At 37.8% G+C, this 18,782-nt stretch overlaps 2 protein-coding genes across 2 annotated transcripts in view; both read left to right on the top strand.

Moving 5' to 3' along the window:
• Positions 1–18,782, top strand: part of LOC148043673 (scavenger receptor cysteine-rich domain-containing protein DMBT1-like) — a 63,425-nt gene that overhangs the window by 14,887 nt on the left and 29,756 nt on the right. The gene's annotated exons all lie outside the window — the stretch shown is intronic.
• LOC148043674 (scavenger receptor cysteine-rich domain-containing protein DMBT1-like) lies at positions 2,506–10,816 on the top strand. The gene is made up of 6 exons (XM_087725931.1): positions 2,506–2,656; positions 3,754–3,950; positions 5,313–5,354; positions 7,618–7,796; positions 8,284–8,672; positions 9,625–10,816. Exons 1-6 carry the CDS (start codon positions 2,589–2,591, stop codon positions 9,893–9,895), a joined length of 1,146 nt encoding a protein of 381 aa, XP_087582057.1. The 5' UTR covers positions 2,506–2,588; the 3' UTR covers positions 9,896–10,816.

Here is an 18,782-nt window from a genome sequence, read left to right as displayed (position 1 = left end):
CTCCTGGCTGGTTGCCAACAGCGGAGAGGTGACACGGGGCTGGATCCAGGCGGTTGTTACCGCCTCCCTTCAGGAGGGGATCTTCCCCTCCGCACTTAAAGCGGTGGTGGTGAGACCCCTCCTGAAGAAACCATCTTTGGATCCAGCCGTTCTTAACAATTATCGCCTAGTCTCCAACCTCCCCTTTGTTGGGAAGGTTGTTGAGAAGGTGGTGGCCTCCCAGCTTCAGCGGTCCTTGGAGGAAGCCAGTTACCTTGACCCATTCCAGTCCGACTTCAGGCCTGGTTACAGCACAGAAACCGCTTTGGTCGCATTGACCGATGATCTCTGGAGAGCCAGGGATGGAGGCCATGCCTCCATCTTGGTTCTCCTTGACCTCTCGGCGGCTTTCGATACCATCGACCATGGTATCCTTCTGCGACAACTGCGGGAGGTGGGGGTGGGAGGCACTGTTTTGCAGTGGTTCTCCTCCTACCTCTCGGACAGGTCGCAGTCGGTGTTGATTGGGGGGAAGAGATCGACCCCTAGGCCCCTAACATATGGGGTGCCGCGGGGGTCGGTCTTGTCCCCCCTACTATTTAACATCTACATGAAACCGCTGGGCGAGATCATTCGGAGGCACGGGATAAGATACCACCAATACGCGGACGATACCCAGTTGTATCTGTCCGCCCCGTGCCAACTCAATGAAGCGGTGAACGTGATGAACCGGGGTCTTGAAGCCGTTAGGGACTGGATGAGGGCTAACAAGCTTGTACTCAACCCGGAAAAGACCGAGTGGCTGTTGTGTTTCCCTCCCAATAATTTGGCTAGTGTTCCATCACTCAGGCTGGGGGGCCAAATATTATACCCCTCAGACAGGGTTCGCAACTTGGGAGTCCTCCTGGACCCACAGCTGACCTTTGATCATCATGTGTCGGCTGTGACCAGGGGGGCATTTGCCCAGGTTCGCCTGGTGCGCCAGTTGCGACCCTACCTGAACCGGGAGGCTCTCACAACAGTCACTCGTGCCCTTGTGACCTCTAGGCTGGAATACTGCAACGTGCTCTACATGGGGCTGCCCTTGAAGAGCATCCGGCGACTTCAGCTAGTACAGAATGCGGCCGCGCGAGTGATTGTGGGTGCACCTCGGTTCGCCCACATAACACCTATCCTCCGCGAGCTGCGCTGGCTACATGTTGATCTCCGGGTGCGCTTCAAGGTGCTACTTACCACCCATAAAGCCCTCCATGGTAGTGGATCTGGGTACTTGAGAGACCGCCTCCTGCCAATTATCTCCTTGCGACCTATTAGATCACACAGATTAGGCCTCCTCCGAGTTCCATCTGCCAGTCAGTGTCGACTGGCAACTACGCGGAGGAGAGCCTTTTCAGTAGTAGCTCCGACCCTTTGGAACGATCTCCCCGTGGAGATTCGTACCCTCACCACCCTCCAGATCTTCCGCACAGCCCTCAAGATCTGGCTATCCCGTCAGGCCTGGGGTTAAAGATTATAATCCGTCCCCTCCCGAATGATGAATGAATGTTGCTTCTATTTTTAATTACGTACTGTTTTTATATGTCATTGTGTGTACTCCCTTCCCTATACGTTGTAAGCTGCCCTGAGTCCCCTCAGGGAAAAGGGCGGCCTATAAATAAATTTATCTACATCTATCTACATCTACATTGTTAAGTCAGTTTCACCACATTTTAAAAGGTGGCCACGCCCACCCAGTCACATGACTGCCAAGCCACTCTCACTCAGTCACATGGCTGGCAAGCCACTCCCACCCAGTCACATGGCCGGCAAGCCACTCGCACAAAGCCACCCACACCTACAGAAGAGATTCTAAAAAAATTTGAAACCAACCCACCGAATCAGTGTTTTTTTCCTCGTCCTTCCTTTTGAAGTTTCAAAAACTGAAAGGATGCTTTTGTTTATGTAACTGTCATTTTTACAGGTAGTCCTCAACTTACAACCACAACTGAACCCCAATTTTCTGTTGTTAAGTGAGACATTTGTTAAATAGGTTTTGCCCAATTGTGGATAGTTTTCCACAAATCAGGCTATATTTGGCTTTCCCCCCCACAGCTATTTTGCTTCACATGTTTATATATACATACTCTGTGTGTGTGTGTGTGTGTGTGTGTGTGTGTGTGTGTGTAGCAATAGTACTTAGACTTATATACTGCTTTGCAGTGATTGACAGTCCTCTCTAAGTGGTTTTCAGAGTCAGCATATAGATATTTATACATCTATAATAGTGATTATGTATGTTTTTTTTCTTTTTAAAAAAATCATAAATCATTGCACTGCACTTGCCTTGCAGATTTTCCTAATTAATTCAGTTTAAAAGTAAAATAATTTATTGATGCTATTGCTATGTGGTATTCTTCTAAATTCTCAGAGATTTTAATTTTTTTCTGAAACCCCAGCAGGAAAGTAATTCTTGATCTTATTGCCTATAGCAGAACGAAATTAACTGTAGCATGGGGAATAATTCTTAAAATGTGCCTTACGTGTGTTGTCTAGCAAACCAATGTGGAGGGCAGCTCACAAATGCTTTTGGCTCCTTCTCTGGACCTTATTATCCTGGAAATCACACCAATATGACCTGTGTCTGGGAAATTCAAGTGAGGCCCCTTGAACGCATAAATTTAAAATTCTCTTCTATTAAGTAAGTTGAAAGATTTGTTAAACTTTTTCCTTCTATATGCTTAATAAATGTGCTTTTTGTAAACGACTAATACATTATCGGGATACATCAGCAAATAATTATTATTCCAGAGTGAACCAGACTGAGTTAGCAGGGCATAATATACATTTGGGATAAATAAAACTAAGCAATCAACTCAACATTTAACTGAATTCAACACAGTTCGCCTGAGATAATGTCTTTACAATTTTAAATATCTCCCTTAAAAAAAACCTCCAAGTACAGTACTCCTTTTGGCTTAATGTGATTATTTCCTCCTTAAATGATTTAACACAATTTGTTAAGTGAGGTATACCACCCAACTTTATAATCTTATAATCTATTTTGGCCATAGTTGTTAAGCGAATCATTGCAGTTAAGGGAATCATTTGGTCACTAAGTGAATCCAGCTTCAACCGTTGACTTTGCTTGTTGGAAGCTGTCTGGGAAGGTTACAAATGGCAATCACGTGACCCTGGGACCCTGCAACTGTCATAAATACATGCCGGTTGCCAAGTGCCCAAATTTTGATCGTGTGATGCTGGATTGGGCAATGTTTTCAAGTCTAAGAACTAGTCATAAGTCCATTTTTTTCAGTGCCATTGTAACTTTGAATGGTAGCTAAATGAATAGTTGTAAATTGAGGACTACTTCTAGTTGTTAGGACATCAAGCTAAAAACTGGGAAACCGTGAGTTCTAGTCCTACCTTAAGCATAAAGCCATCTTGGGTCAATCATTTTAGCAATAGCAGTTAGACTTATATACCGCTTCATAGGGCTTTCAGCCCTCTCTAAGCGGTTTACAGAGTCAGCATATCGTCCCCACAGTCTGGGTCCTCATTTCACCCACCTCGGAAGGATGGACGGCTGAGTCAACCTTGAGCCGGTGATATTTGAACTGCTGAACTGCAGATATCAGTCAGCTGAAGTGAATAAAAAATCAATTCTGAAAACAGTTTGCCAAGAAAACCACAGGGACCTGTTCAAGCAGCCACAGAAAATCGGTGATTGAATGGAAGGGGGGGAAATGGTGGCATAGTAAGAGATAAGAAATAAAATATTTATCTATTTCTGTATAGCTTGAACTGTGACAAAGAATACATTGAGATTTTTGATGGACTCCGATATAGTTCATATCCACTTGGAAGAACTTGTTCTAGCGCTTATCTCAATTATACCTATTCATCAATTTCCAACATAATGACAATAGTGCTGCATAGAGATTCAGGTGATTCAGGAAATGGGTTCTCTGCTCGTTACCAATCTATTCCACCAGGTAAGGTTATTCATGTAATTCATGAACTTGTATCCTGTTAATGATGTAATTTAGGGATTCAATATTATTTTAAACTAACTCCTATTTGGTTTTATACTGTGAAGGGCCATTGGTTCATATGAATATTTCAACAGCCTATCTTCATGAACAAAATAATCTTTATCACCTTTCTGAAATTGAATAATATTTAAATAAATGAAACAAAATAAGAACACAACAATATAACAATGATGTAATCAATTAGAAGAGGCATCAGATGCAACAGAGTAGAACACAACTAATTTAATTTAATATTTAAACTAGAAGAATCAACAATGTTTTAAAATGGTGGTAGACTTCTGGAAGTGTACCAGTTGTATCGAAAGGTTCCACCGTTGAGATGGTATAATAGAACATATTTTCTCTAGTTGTGTCCTATAATGTATTTAAAGTGCATGGAGAAATGCCTTTTTTTAAAGTTCAAAAATAGACAAATGGTGTGCAGATCTTATTTTCAAGTCATTTAGAATTTCAAAAGGAAACCTGAAAATCTTAAAAGAAGTATTCAGTACAACCCTTTCAATACTTGTATAATCCAGTTTGGTTGTATAAAGTTTGTTCAACAGCTATACTTATTATATTTCAGTAGAAGCCTCACTATATGTAATCCAATCACATACGTTCGTAGCATAGATCATCCAACCTTTGTTCTCCCCAAGTTACCCATTGCTGTTAGGAGATTTCAGATTTGGTTGAAAAGCAGCCAATCACTGCTTGACATCAGATGACTGATGCAGGGGTCAGAGAGAGGTTGGAAAGAGGGTGGGGATACAGCCCACTATCTTCCCCTGCGCCATGCAATCTATGGGTTTCTGGGAAGTATAGTTGGAAGGTGCAGTGGTTCTGAAGTGACCACAATTTCCCCAAATTTCATTCCCACAATTGTCACAGCACCTAGCATTCTGTAAATTAAGCCATTTGAGTTTCTTCAGTTCAATAACTGAATATAGCAATAGCAATAGCAGTAGACTTATATACCACTTCATAGGGCTTTCAGCCCTCTCTAAGAGGTTTACAGAGAGTCAGCATATTGCCCCCAACAATCCGGGTCCTCATTTTACCCACCTCAGAAGGATGGAAGGCTGAGTCAACCCTGAGCCGGTGAGATTTGAACCGCTGAACTGCTGATCTAGCAGTAGCCTGCAGTGCTGCATTTAACCACTGCGCCACCTCGGCTCTAACACTTCAATAGCCCTACACATTTTCCAATTTCACCCAATTTTAGGTTACAAACAAACAGACCAAAGAGTTTTAGTAATATGCAGATTGGATGAAAGTAATAATCATCTCATGTTTAATGAAATTGTTTTATTGTGTTCACAGAAATGAGACCTACTACACCAGCTTCTACTTCTAAATATACAAGTAAGATATTCTTTTTTCTCTGATATTGTTTAATTGATGAGCTGTAAAGAGTTAAACCTTCACTCGAGGTCATAGGTAAAGTTATCTAGGAATAAACCCACAAATGTTGTACAAGTATCGTGGCATGGAGGTAGGAGGATTAGAATCCACTACATGAGATGAATCAGGCATGTTTATTTGCTTTGTAAAAAAATATGAGAAGCTGGATTTACCTATCTCTCTCAGTTTGGTTCAGCAGGCACATTAGAATAAAGTTTTCTCGAGTTTTCTTGTTCTCTTGTTCAAGACCCATTCATGAATTACTACTACTACTACTACTACTACTACTACTACTACTATTATTATTTAGTGTGTTCTCGGAGTGTCAGAGTCTAAAATTTCATAATTGTTTGACTAGGTTAATGGGTGTCAAACTGGTGGCCCATGGGTTGAATGAGTCACACATAGACCATGTCCACCCCACCTCTGAAAATGGAGAAAATATCCTGAAACATTTCGTGATGTGGCGAGTTTGACATCTGTGACCTAGGGAGTACTTTCCTTCTCTGCAAGGATTGTATACCTAAGATTTAAAAATATTGTGTTTTCATCATTTACATGTCTAAATCAAGCAACAGATTAAAGTCTAATAGTACTATTAGATAGCACAGCAATCATGAATATCATTTTGAATCAATTTCAGCATTAGCCTAATGAAATGGTTCTATTCACAGACCAATGCTGCTATAATTGCTTCATAATTTAATGAATATTTAATTCCAAATCAGCTTTCCTTTTACTTGGTTTTAAGTAAATCTCCCCCCCCCCCCTTCTTTAAACTGAATTTAGATTACAGGCTTTTTTCTACTTTAGAGTCTACTTTTGAAATTTAGAATGAGAAATTTAAAAGTGCAGAAATTTGAACATCCGTCTTAGCAGCCCCTGAAATCTTCATTTTTCCTTCAGAAAATCTTGCATTTATTTCCTTTTCATGGTTTTTAGAGATATAATACCATAATATATGTCTCATATAATGAATTTGACATGTGAGAAATACATTTCACATATAGTACTTTAATATGGTACTGTCCCATGTGTTTGAGTGGCAAGTATTCAAGCTGACCACAGTGTGTGCTGATTCTTGATCCAGATTTTTGAATTTCTTAGTTGCATGTAAACTTGTGAAGTGAAGTTATCCAGCACTAAAATTCTAAACTAATAAAAAAGAAAAATATTCTCATTATCATCGTGTTGGTAGAAGAAGGTTGGTTGGTTGCTGTAAACTGAACTGTTAAACCATTAGTTGGGTGAAGATATTCACTTTTGTTGTATTTTCAGATTCCCAATTTACATTACAGATACAAGAACTGTAACTTTTCTTTTTTAGAATCTCGGTATTAAAATATATTTGTAAGAATCTGAAGCGTTCTGGATTCATTTGTACATAACTGATAGTCTTCTCCAAGCTAGAATGCTGGGACAACAGATTGAGGAAGGCTTAAGCATGACATTTATCCTTTGACACAATTATGAAAAGATAGTAGAGATGAAGTTGTGACATGATAAAGCAGTTGATTTCTTAGTTTTGACTGAAGCTTAATATATGTTGACAATATAATACTGAGCTTAGTATTGTATTATGTACACATCAATACACAAAGAAGTGATTTCAGATGGGACTCATCTAACATTATTTTGACTATATAGGACATGAGCATTTATAAAATGAATTGTTTAGCTTCCAGAGAGAAGTGGAATTTGAAGTTCTAGGTAAAATAATAAAAGTTTCACTGAAATCAATTAGTTGTGTTGAGGCTTGTGATTTTCCATTTTTTTTAGTTCAAATTAAGACATTAAGCACTCTGAAAATTGGTTGATGATTGAGGGGTTTGCATTACTGGCCTGTGGGTCTCTCTCTCTCCCTCCCTCCTTCTCCCTCTCTCCCTCCCTCTCTCTCTATCCCTCCCTCTCCCTCCCTCCCTCTCCCTCCCTCCCTCTGTCTCTCACTGTCTCTTGCTGTCTCTCTCTCTCCCCCCTCTCTCTTCCCATATTTCTGAAAAGATGAAAACTTCTTAACTATTTCTGATAAACCCACTTTTCTATGCATTATTTGTTTTGGATGCTTCTATTCTCAGGAAAAAATGAAAGTTTCCTTTGCTGGCTAAGTAGAAGAGATATTTCTTAATCAGTTTATTTGGTCCACAAGCAGATTCAATAATTAAAATAAAAGTAATACTTGGATGTATTTGCATTTTGCTTAACGTTTCTCTGTGTTATTATTTAGGACTTTCATGTGCTGATGGATTCATGCAGGCACGGATTAGCATACGCTATCTCAATTCACTCGGCTATAATGCATCACAGGTTTACCTGAATACCCGAGATAGATCGTGTAGATCTCATATTATAAGAGGTTTTGTTCAATTTATTATACCATTCTATGGCTGTAACACAGAGAAAAGGGTGAGAATCATTTGTTGTTCTTAAAGCTAATAACTGTTTTCTCTCTCTCTTCTTGTCTTAACTATTACTATAAGAAAATGTACTCTGGCTTGGGTTTTAAATTGAACTAATGTTACAAACAATTATGTTTAACCGCAATGTGAAATGTAAGTTTAAATTTAATTTCGGATATTGGGTTTAAGAAATTCTGCTTAACTTTGAATACATTAACTGGATCTAATATTACAATTACAATTTTAAAAGGGGGAATTTTGGAAGGGAGAAAAAAAAATCAATGTCTTTGAGACTGACTCCCTACTTTACAATCCGAGGAAAAGCCAGGGTTGCAGATGCTGAAATGTTTTGTAATGGGCAACATGTTTTTTGTTAACATCACTTTTGCTACTATAATTCTAAAATAATAGTAGTCTTTAAAACGGTGGTGTTTAATTAGTGTTTTTATGTCGCTACTGTTGATTACTTTTTCTTTCTTTCTGTGCTTTTTTAGGTGAAGAATGAGACAACAATTTATTACAATATAATAAAGACACTCAACTCCGATTATATTATTACAAGACAGAAAAACTTTCAATTTCATGTTATGTGTGAAATGAAGCAGAACACTATAGTACAAGCAGTGTTTGTTGCCCAAAATGCTATTGAACTTACTGAAAGGCGTATTGGCCATTACAATGTGTCTCTGGCATTCTACTCATCATTATCCTTCGCCCATAAAGTTATGAGATCACCATACTACGTTTCACTCAACCAGAATTTATATCTCCAAGCTACTCTGCACACTGTTGATCCAAACATGTTACTCTTCTTAGACACATGTGTCGCTTCTCCAAATAGTAATGATTTTACAACCTTGACCTATGACTTAATCCAAAGTGGGTAAGTGTGTATTAAATATGTAAGAACCATAATCCAAGTTGCCACAAAGAAATTGCCATTGTGTCAAACACATAGATTCTGAATTAGCAATAGCAATAGCAATAACAGTAGACTTATATACCGCTTCATAGGCCTTTCAGGCCTCTCTAAGCGATTTACAGAGTCAGCATATTGCCCCCAACAACAATCTGGGTCCTCATTTTACCCACCTCGGAAGGATGGAAGGCTGAGTCAACCCTGAGCCGGTGAGATTTGAACCCCTGAACTGCTGATCTAGCAGTCAGCCTGCAGTGCTGCATTTAACCACTGCGCCACCTTGGCTCATGTCAAGAAAATTAGATTTTCTGCTTATGTCATATTTCTTAACACAGTATAGAAAGAACTGCAGGGTTCATCTGCAAACTATAAGGACTTATTTTCAAACAAAACAATACCAGATGATGTTAATATTTCACTTAAATTATCAAATGTTAAGTGTTAATATCACATTATAAAATTAAGAGTTAATATCAAATAACTCAATCACATATACAAAAACTAAGGCGAATAAAAGGATATTATGGGCTGAATGGATGGGTCACAAAATGTATACTAATGACCAAACTTTGTTTAGATTATGGTCAATTCCACATACTTTGTACAAAAATAGTTATTACTACAGAGCCATTGCCTTGCTCTTACTATACAGTCCCCTGTACTAACAACATATTACTTTCCCTCCCAAGTACATATCTTAAAGCAGTTTTACAAGCCCCAAATTTGGGTTTTATTTATTCATTTTGATATTCCAATATTATATGCTTTCCCCGTGGCTCTCTAGTGCATCTCATAATCATCAGCTTTAATCTAATGCAGAAATTTAGGAATTATATACATCATTAGACTGTAATAAAATATTTGAAATAAGCATCTAGGCATACCTGACACAACAATATTTTCTTTTATTTTTCAGATGCCCACGAGACTCTACTTATAGAAGCCTGTTCTCACCAAGAAACAATGTAGTTCGTTTCCAATTCAACTCCTTTAAGTTCCTTAACATGCACAATTCAGTTTACCTACAATGTAAATTAGTAGTGTGTAGGGCAGATGATCGTTCATCTAGATGCTACCAGGGATGCTTATTGAGAAAAAAGAGAGGTGTGGATGAGTCTCAGGAGAAGGTTAATGTTGTTGTGGGACCACTTAGACTTCTGAAGGATGAAAATGAAGTTCAAAACTAAGGATCCGCCCCCTCAATTTGACTATGTTTTCTGGATAAAATGATGAAAGCTAGATAGATACCTTAAAAAATAATCATACCCATGTTACTCCATGGCGAAAATATTTCAAATCCATAACTGAATACTATCTTTTATACAAGTAATTGAAAGCGAATGAAATATTAAAACATCTTTTTAAGATCTTCAGAGCTCTTCATCAGGCTATTATTAGGGGATGAGGGAAAGGAAAATTAGTCTAAACAGCATTTTACATAGACAAGGTCTTTTCCTAAATGGCTGTGCAATTTGCTGATGCAGTAGATCCTAATATAAACAGGCCCGTTTAATTTTGTTAAGCACTTTATACAAAAATGCCAACATTCAGTTGAGGTTTTTTGTTCCTCATGATGATTGTTAGCTTTGAAAATATTTGAAAGTCCATCAATAACAAACTCTTAGTAAAACCATTAGAAAACAGCTAACTTTTAAAACATTCTTCATATGTTTTTGTCATTCTTATTTTATTAAAGTCTGACATAGAATAGAATATACCAATTCTAATAGTCAACTTACACAGGGAAAAAAATATGTACCTGCATTTCACACAGGAAGGATACATACTAGTTGTATTTAATATCTAAATTGTATAAATCTATCATGTTATTGTAGCATCCCTTTATGTTCTGAAAAGCAAAATTACTTCAACTATTTCTGAAAATAATTGTGGATTATTCTTCTTTCTCTCACACCAATGGCACTTTTTGAGGCCGCTTCTGCTGTCTGAGAAGTTACATGATATATTAAGACTTGGTCAGACTTTTAATAAATTGAATAATTTGTTGATGACTAAAGAGGTCAATATAGGCCAACATGTGGTTTGCTAAACTAATGAGAGAAAGAATAACTTTTAAAGGACCCCTAGGATGAATGAGCTACAAAAATAAAAAAGTTTTAGTATTCCATGCTGCATATATGAATACAAAAGCTTTGTCACTAAATTAACTTCAAATTATCGGAAATTGTATTTTGCTTCCAATGCATTGCAATAAAATTGCTATCTTTGCAAACTAAGAATGAGCTTATTATTTTGGTACAAGGAGAACTACTTTTATAGAAAAAAATCAAACTTATGAATTACTATATGTATTTACTTTTGAAGATTTCTTTCCTGATTTTGTTTCATGAAACAGTCGCAGAGAAAGATACAACATATGTTAAATTTTACAAGAAATTAAAGCAATTTAAAATAAAAATATTTTCACCATAGAAACTGTAAAAATCAGAAGAACCCTTATTTTGGGAAACCTAAGAATAGCTACATCTTTCAAATAATAAAATGCTATTACATGTACCAAAAAGATACAGTTCAGAAGAACTTCAGATTAAAAAGAAAAAATAAAGATTCAAAAGCCCAATTTGACCACAAGCATTACAGGAAAGGATATATTTTAAAATAGTGACAAGCATCTATTGTGCGAAATGCCAACTGTAGCACAACGGGCAAGGAATTTCACAGACTTGTTATCAAGAATGGCTTTTTTCAGGTGGCAGCATGAAATTTCTAGCAAAGTAATCTTCTCAAAAATATCTACTGTCTCAGATATACTGTGTTTCTCTGAAAATAAGACAGGGTCTTATTTTCTTTTGACTCCCCAAAATAAATGCTTGGCCTTATTTTCGGGGAGGTCTTATTATTTTCGAGATGCAGGAGGTGGGAGCATGGTCACCTCATGGCTGCTGCTGTGTTGCAATATTTGGGGGGGCTTATTTTGGGGAAAGGGATTATTTTAGCACATGCGCTAAAGCCTGATTAGGCTTATTATCCAGAGAGGTCTTATTTTTGGAGAAACATGGTATAAGAGAGAGGGAATGATCTTCAGGTTCTAATTTAGATACAGAGTTGTAAATTGTTATAGTCACACCAAACACAGCTCAGCTCCAAACTGGAAATTGGTACAACTCCTTCAGAACCAATATTGATGTAATACTTGCATTTTCTGGCCAAGCTTAAGAGTGGCTCCAAGCACAGCAAATTGCTATAATCCAACAGATTTAAACTGCCTTTTAAAATAAACTAGAAAACAAGCATTGTTTTCAGCATTACTGAAAGTAATGGCTCAACGGTCTTCATGATTTTGTAAATGTTTTTTTGGCACAGTTTCCAAACCTTTCATCTGGAAACCCCTCAGACTATTCTGGAATTCACTAATCCTTACAAGCGTAATGGATCCTTTCCTACTATAAGAAAAACTGATGGCTATCAACCCAACCTTTACCAGAAAATAATTTGACTATGAGAATAGGGAGCTAACAAAGCCTTCCCATGCATCACCTTTACACAATGCTTATTATGAAGAGGCTCTGCTTTATGTGCTACTGACATAGACTGAGACTGATGATATAGTAAAATTGCCCATAATGGAAATCATGAGGTCTTTAGATGAAAGTATGAAAAAGACCATATGTGAATGCTTGTGAGTTTTAAAGAGCCTCAGATTCTCTACATCAGGGGTATCAAACTCACATCGCCATGGCGTCAACACATGAAATATCATGACCTTTTCGCCCTTTGCTAAACCTGGCATGGGTGTGGCCAGTGTGTGACGCCCTGCTCTACATCATAGGTAGGTCACATAGAGTGGCTTTTAGGCAATGGGATGGACACTGTATCAACAAGTCTTCATACTGCTGCTTTAACGTAACCTACGATGTAAATACTCAGATCCTTCAATGAAGCAGAAGAGTCTCCAGCTAAGACTAGTAAACTACAACCATTCTTCTCAATTCCTTCAGTCTGGGCTGATACAGCATCATATAGTCTCCCCAACTAGATACAAGTTCACCCATTCAAATCAAAACTAATTAAATATGCCAAGTTGGCCCTCTCACCTACTAATTAAACTTAAATGATAAATTAAGCATACCCTACATTCAGTAACAGAATCATTAGAAAACCTGGTAGGCTGATTCGATGACATAGATTATGAACCAAGGGATAGCTCTGTTTTCTTTTATTTCCGCACTCCTGTCCAACTTTTTTTTTTATAGAATTTTTTTTTATTTTTGTTACATAGACAACATAATCACACAACAATAGAAAAAGAAAAGCAGAGAAGAAAAAAGAAAAAAAAACAAAGAAAAAAAAGAAAAAGAAAAAAAAGGAAAGAAAAACAAAGCCCATCATCCCATGCAGTATGTCATTTGATTACAGGTGTTTTAACCTTTATCATTCTTATACATTCATTGTTTCATTTAATAGATTATAATTTAGTATCATTTCTTATTCCCCGGCCTGTAGCAATCCATTCCTACTACGTTTCCCCCCCACACACAGATCCTGTATCTCTCTGTTATATATTTAATAGACACAACAATAAAATAGGATTAAAAAAAAGAAAAAAAAGGAAAAAGCACAAAAAGAAAAAGGAAAAAAAACCATCATCACATGCAGCATGTCGTTTGGTTACAAGTGTTTTAACATCTACATCTTCAAATAATATTTACCGTCTCAAATGTTTCATCTAGTATAACTAAAAGCCTCATTTTCATTCCACCATATATATTCAGTTAACATTAGCATTATTTTTCCCCAGAAAGTATACTTATATTCATTATTGTCCTTGCATTGCATACCTTCAAACAGAGATCTTATTCCTTCATTGTTCAACAAAACGTCGCTGCATATATATACCAGTTTTCATTTGTTCCCTTATTAAAATTGCTTATCAGCAGCGAAATATCATTATAATAAGTTCTTAACATTATACATTATATCACCAGACCTTATATTAATTCTTCATTGTATCATTGTTAGATTATTTCACAGCATAATTATATCATCATTTACTTTTTCCAATTAAGGCATAAGTATATCATTTTTCATTTCCAAGGTTTTTTTTGTCCCCTAGCCACCGATAAAACAAATCCCATATCTTATAAAATTGCTCATCCTCTTGCTCTCTAATTTCAAATGCCAATTTACTCATTTCAGCACAGTCCATTATTTTTCGGATAACTTCTTCCTGTTTTGGTATTGTTTTGTTTTTCCAGTTTTTTGCAAATACAATTCTGGCTGCTGTTAACACATTTACAATCAAATATTTTAAGTCTTTGTTGTAGATTTCTGGTATGATCCCCAATAAAAAGACCCCTGGTTTAAAGTCTATTTGTTTGTGTGTCATTTTCTCCAACCACATGTGGATTTTAGTCCAGTATCTTTTAGTTTCAGTGCAAGTCCACCACATGTGGTAGTATGAACCAGGTATCTGGTGACATTTCCAACACTTTTCTGATTTATTCTTGAACATTCTTGCGATTCTGGTTGGGGGTAGGTGCCACCTGTAAAACATCTTATACAAGTTTTCTCTATATGCAGTAGACATTGTCATTTTGTAATTTTGAGACCACAATTTCTGCCAATTCTCTAAGTCAATCCCATACCTAAAGTTTTTCCCCAAGCTACCATAGTTTCTTTAACTTGTTCTTCTTGCAATTTAAACTCCAATAAATATCCATATAATTTTTTAATTACTTTTTCATCAGTGCCTGTTAAAATTTTGTCTAACTCAGTCATTTTATTATAAAGACCTTTGGTTTTTCTATCTTCATTATATCTAGATTGTATCTGTACATATGAATACCAGTTCATTTCCATCCCTTCTTGTTTCAACTCTTGAATAGATTTGAGCTCACCCTCTGCATTCAATAATTCTATATATCTAACTGTTTGTTCCTTTTTATATATTATTGGATATGAAAATGCTTCAATTGTTGATATCCAGACTGGAGTTTTCAAATAGTGTAATCTTTTTATCTTTTCCCAGTTTAATAGCAACGCCTCCCTTATATAATGTCTTCTAAAGTAACCATGTGCTTTAGTTCCCTTATACCATAAGAAAGCATGCCATCCCAACAATAAGTCATGATCTTCTACATTCAATAATCTGGAGTTTTTTAATGATATCCACTCCTTAATCCACATCAAGTTTGTTGCTTGATAGTATAGCTCCCAATCAGGTAGCCCAAATCCTCCTCTAGATCTAGCATCTTGTAGTAATTTAAATTTTATTCTAGCTTTTTTCCCTTGCCAAATAAATTTCAGAACTATTTTATTTAGATCTTGAAAAAAGTCCTTAGCCAATCTGATTGGAATTGTCTGAAACAGGTATAGAATTCTAGGTAGAATGTTCATTTTAATTGTAGAAATTCTTCCCATCATTGATAAGTGCAAATTTTCCCATTTCTCCAAATCAATTGCTATTTGTCGTTTTAGTCTGGTATAGTTATCCTCCTTAAGAGTGCTACATCTAGGTGATAGGTATATCCCCAAATATTTAACCTTACATGTATTTTGAATCTGCAATGTTTCTGACAGCTCTTCCTTTTGTGTTGCTGGGATATTCTTCGTCATGATCTTTGTTTTGTCTTTGTTTATTTTCAAGCCTGCTACTTCTCCATATTCCTCTATTCTTTCTAGCAATTTGGTGCTGTTTCTAATGGATCTTCAAGGATAAAAACTAAGTCATCTGCAAACGCTTGTAGTTTATACTCTTCTCTCTTAATTTTCATTCCTCTTATTTCTTCTTCTTCTCTGATCTTTCTGTTTAAGACCTCTAATGTTGGGACAAAAAGTAGTGGTGATAGTGGGCAGCCTTGTCTTGTACCTCTCTTTATTTCGATCGGCTCTGTTAGTTCTCCATTTACCATTATCTTTGCTGCTTGTGAGTGTGAATCTCTGTGTGTGAGCACGCGCATACATATATAAATTTTGTTGAATGTTGTTGTACATCAGTTTAGGCAAATAACATAGTTCTAACTGAATAATATAATTTTCACCAAACGAAACAAGGGGACTGATAGCATTAAAAGTTGGACAGGAGTCCGAAAAAACTATTTGTTTTAGCTTGGTGGCATCCTTTCATCTCTCAACACCATTTTCACACCATCCTGCTGGGGAGATATTGACATTGATTTTTTTCTTTTTTGATCATTCTTTTTGACCTTTGACCCCACACACGCTTGATGCACACTGTGTGCATATGCACTGTGCGATTAAAATTGTTCTGCACATGCGCAGAACCGAAAAAACTACATGGCGACGCCCATGGCACTGTCCAGAGAACCAGTTCAGGGGCATGGCAGGCCTGGGTCACTGCCAGTTCTCGTGACCCAGGCCGTCAAACCACGACCGGTTCAGCTGAACTGGTCTGAACCAGTAGGAACCCACCACTGCCTCTAGGCCACTGTGCTGCTCCCTTTTGAAATGATGCATAGCAGTTAGCAGTTAGACTTATATACCGCTTCATAGGGCTTTCAGCCCTCTCTAAGTGGTTTACAGAGTCAGCATATTGCTCCCAACTACAATCCGGGTCCTCATTTCACCAACCTCGGAAGGATGGAAGGCTGAGTCAACCTTGAGCCGGTGAGATTAGAACCGCTGAACTGCAGATAGCAGTCAGCTGAAGTGGCCTGCAGTACTGCACCCTAACCACTGCGCCACCTCAGCTCTTACAATGCATGAAACACGTAGTTAAGAAACAGCAACTTGCATGTTTCTTTTGTCACAAGAAGTCAGTGATGTAGACCTTAGGATTAGAATTAGAATTAGAATTTTATTATTTGTATGCCGCCCTTCTCCAGGAGGACTCAGGGCGGCGAACAATTCAAGGGGAAAAAGGGGAACATAAAAACAAAATACAAATAATAAAAGTAAACAACAGTCGCACAACCATACATGTCGAGAGGGGAGGGAACTATCAGCCCCAGGCCTGCCGGCAAAGCCAGGTTTTGACGGCTTTTCGGAAGGCCTGGAGAGAGGTGAGGGTCCGAATCCCTGCGGGGAGTTCATTCCAGAGGGCCGGAGCTGCCACAGAGAAGGCCCTCCCCCAGGTAATAGCCAGTGGCATTGGCTGGTAGATGGCACCCGGAGGAGGCCAACCCTGTGAGATCTAATGGGTCTGTGGGAGGTAATTGGCAGCAGGCGGTCTCTCAAGGATGCCCAGTCCTGATTTAGAGACAGAATTGTGGATGTTGTGTATGTGGTGGTGGTAGTGGTGGCGCTGTGTCTTTCTTTTCTGAAGGGCAGAGCAAGCTTAGGTTTACTCAGTTTCTCTTTAAACCGAGTAAAACTACAAACTATAAAAACATGTATAGTTCATTTTTAAAATGTCCATCTATGAGTTCATTGACCTGAACCAGATCTTTGGTTTCACACAAGGGAGGAGTCTTTTTAAAATTTGTGTGAAACCAAAGATCCGGTTTATATCCGGTTTATATTAATAAAGTTGATGTGTCTATGTAAATGTTTGTGTGTGTGTGTGTGTGTGTGTGTGTGTGTGCGTGCGTGTGTGTGTTACAGTAAATATAAGCTTTGAACATTTTTTTTTATATTCTTCGGAAGCCCAGAAACAATAAAACCAATAAATAACGCACATGGGTTATCAAAAGATCAAGTTATTCATTAATGCTAAATTGCCAAGCTATAAATAACTATGTTTTTATTGTATGTCATACTGTATTACAACACATTGCAGATGAATGCAGACAGACTTAATCAGATTACCTAGGTGGGGTTTTTTTTAATGGCTTGCATCTATCTAATAACCCTAAACCTGAGTGAAATCTACAACCTCCCCCCCCCCCACCGTACAGATATATCCAATTTCAATTAAGCCCAGTATTTGTCTATAGTACAGTATTTATATATTTCATTGATTCTATCAGATACTTCATCATGGACCAGGAACCCCCAGTGTTTTGCTCCCTTGGTCTGCATGGAGGAGAAACAGAGGAAAGTGTAAATGAAAAGTGTGAATTTCTCATAATTCGAAATATTTTAATATATGTGTGCATTAGCTTGTTCTAATGACAATGCAGATAAATATCTGTTTAGCATCTATTAATATTAAATATGACAGAACCTCAATAGAAGAAAATGCAAAGGATCTGCAAGAACTCACGTTAAAAGTTAAAGAATACAGTGAAAACATGGTTGGTGTTGGAGATGACATCTGAGAATACCATAAACAACTAAGAAAATATATCATTGAACAAATTAACCTAGAGTTTTCAGCCATGGCACAAATGAATGGGCTCTAATTATTCTACTTCAGACTCATAGTGGAAAGATTTAGTTCTTTGGAGAAAAGTCTCATGCTGAGAAAAGTGGAATGAAAGAAAAGTTAGTGACTAGCAACAGGGTGGAGAGACAATGAATGCACATTAGGAACAGATCATCATAGAGACAATCTGAGTGGTCCAGTGGTCAGATTCAAATTTTTTTGCTACCAGTTCTGTGGGTGTAGCTTGGTGAGGGAAAGGTTACTGCAAAATCCCCATTCCCTCCCCATCAACTGGGACTTGGGAGGCAGAGAATCGATGAGGGCGGGGCCAGCCAGAGATGGTATTTACCAGTTCTCCAAACTACTCAAAATTTCCTCTACCGGTTCTCCAGAACTGGTCAGAACCTGCTGAATACCACCTCAGGTGTGATCACTGAGAATTGATATACTGGTGTCCCATCATCATCATCATCATCATCATCATCATCATCATCATCATCATCCGAGGTGGCACAGTGGTTAAATGCAGCACTGCAGGCTACTTCAGCTGACTGCAGTTCTGCAGTTCGGCTGTTCAAATCTCACCGGCTCAGGGTTGACTCAGCCTTCCATCCTTCCGAGGTGGGTAAAATGAGAACCCGGATTGTTGTTGGGGGCAATATGCTGACTCTGTAAACTGCTTAGAGAGGGCTGAAAGCCCTATGAAGTGGTATATAAGTCTAACTGCTATTGCTATTGCTATCATCATCATCATCATCATTAAATAAATGGCAAAATGCTAGATTTCAGATTAAACTGTTGACATAAAGTAGTATTTAATACAGTATTTGGCTCCATTGGACATGCAT

Source organism: Thamnophis sirtalis, unplaced genomic scaffold (assembly GCF_051295495.1).
Source record: "Thamnophis sirtalis isolate CommonGarterSnake01/CBP01778 unplaced genomic scaffold, rThaSir2_p1.2 scaffold_11, whole genome shotgun sequence".
NCBI classification, from domain to species: Eukaryota; Metazoa; Chordata; class Lepidosauria; order Squamata; family Natricidae; genus Thamnophis; species Thamnophis sirtalis.
Note: the sequence above shows the minus strand (reverse complement) of the source record. Positions and strands in the feature narration are given on the sequence as shown.

Coding starts and splice junctions, on each gene's coding strand:
- LOC148043674 (XM_087725931.1), top strand. CDS start 2,589: ATGACCTGTGTCTGGGAAATTCAAGTGAGGCCCCTTGAACGCATAAAT. Junction 2,657..3,753: donor TTAAAATTCTCTTCTATTAA/GTAAGTTGAAAG, acceptor ATTTCTGTATAG/CTTGAACTGTGACAAAGAAT. Junction 5,355..7,617: donor TTCTACTTCTAAATATACAA/GTAAGATATTCT, acceptor GTTATTATTTAG/GACTTTCATGTGCTGATGGA.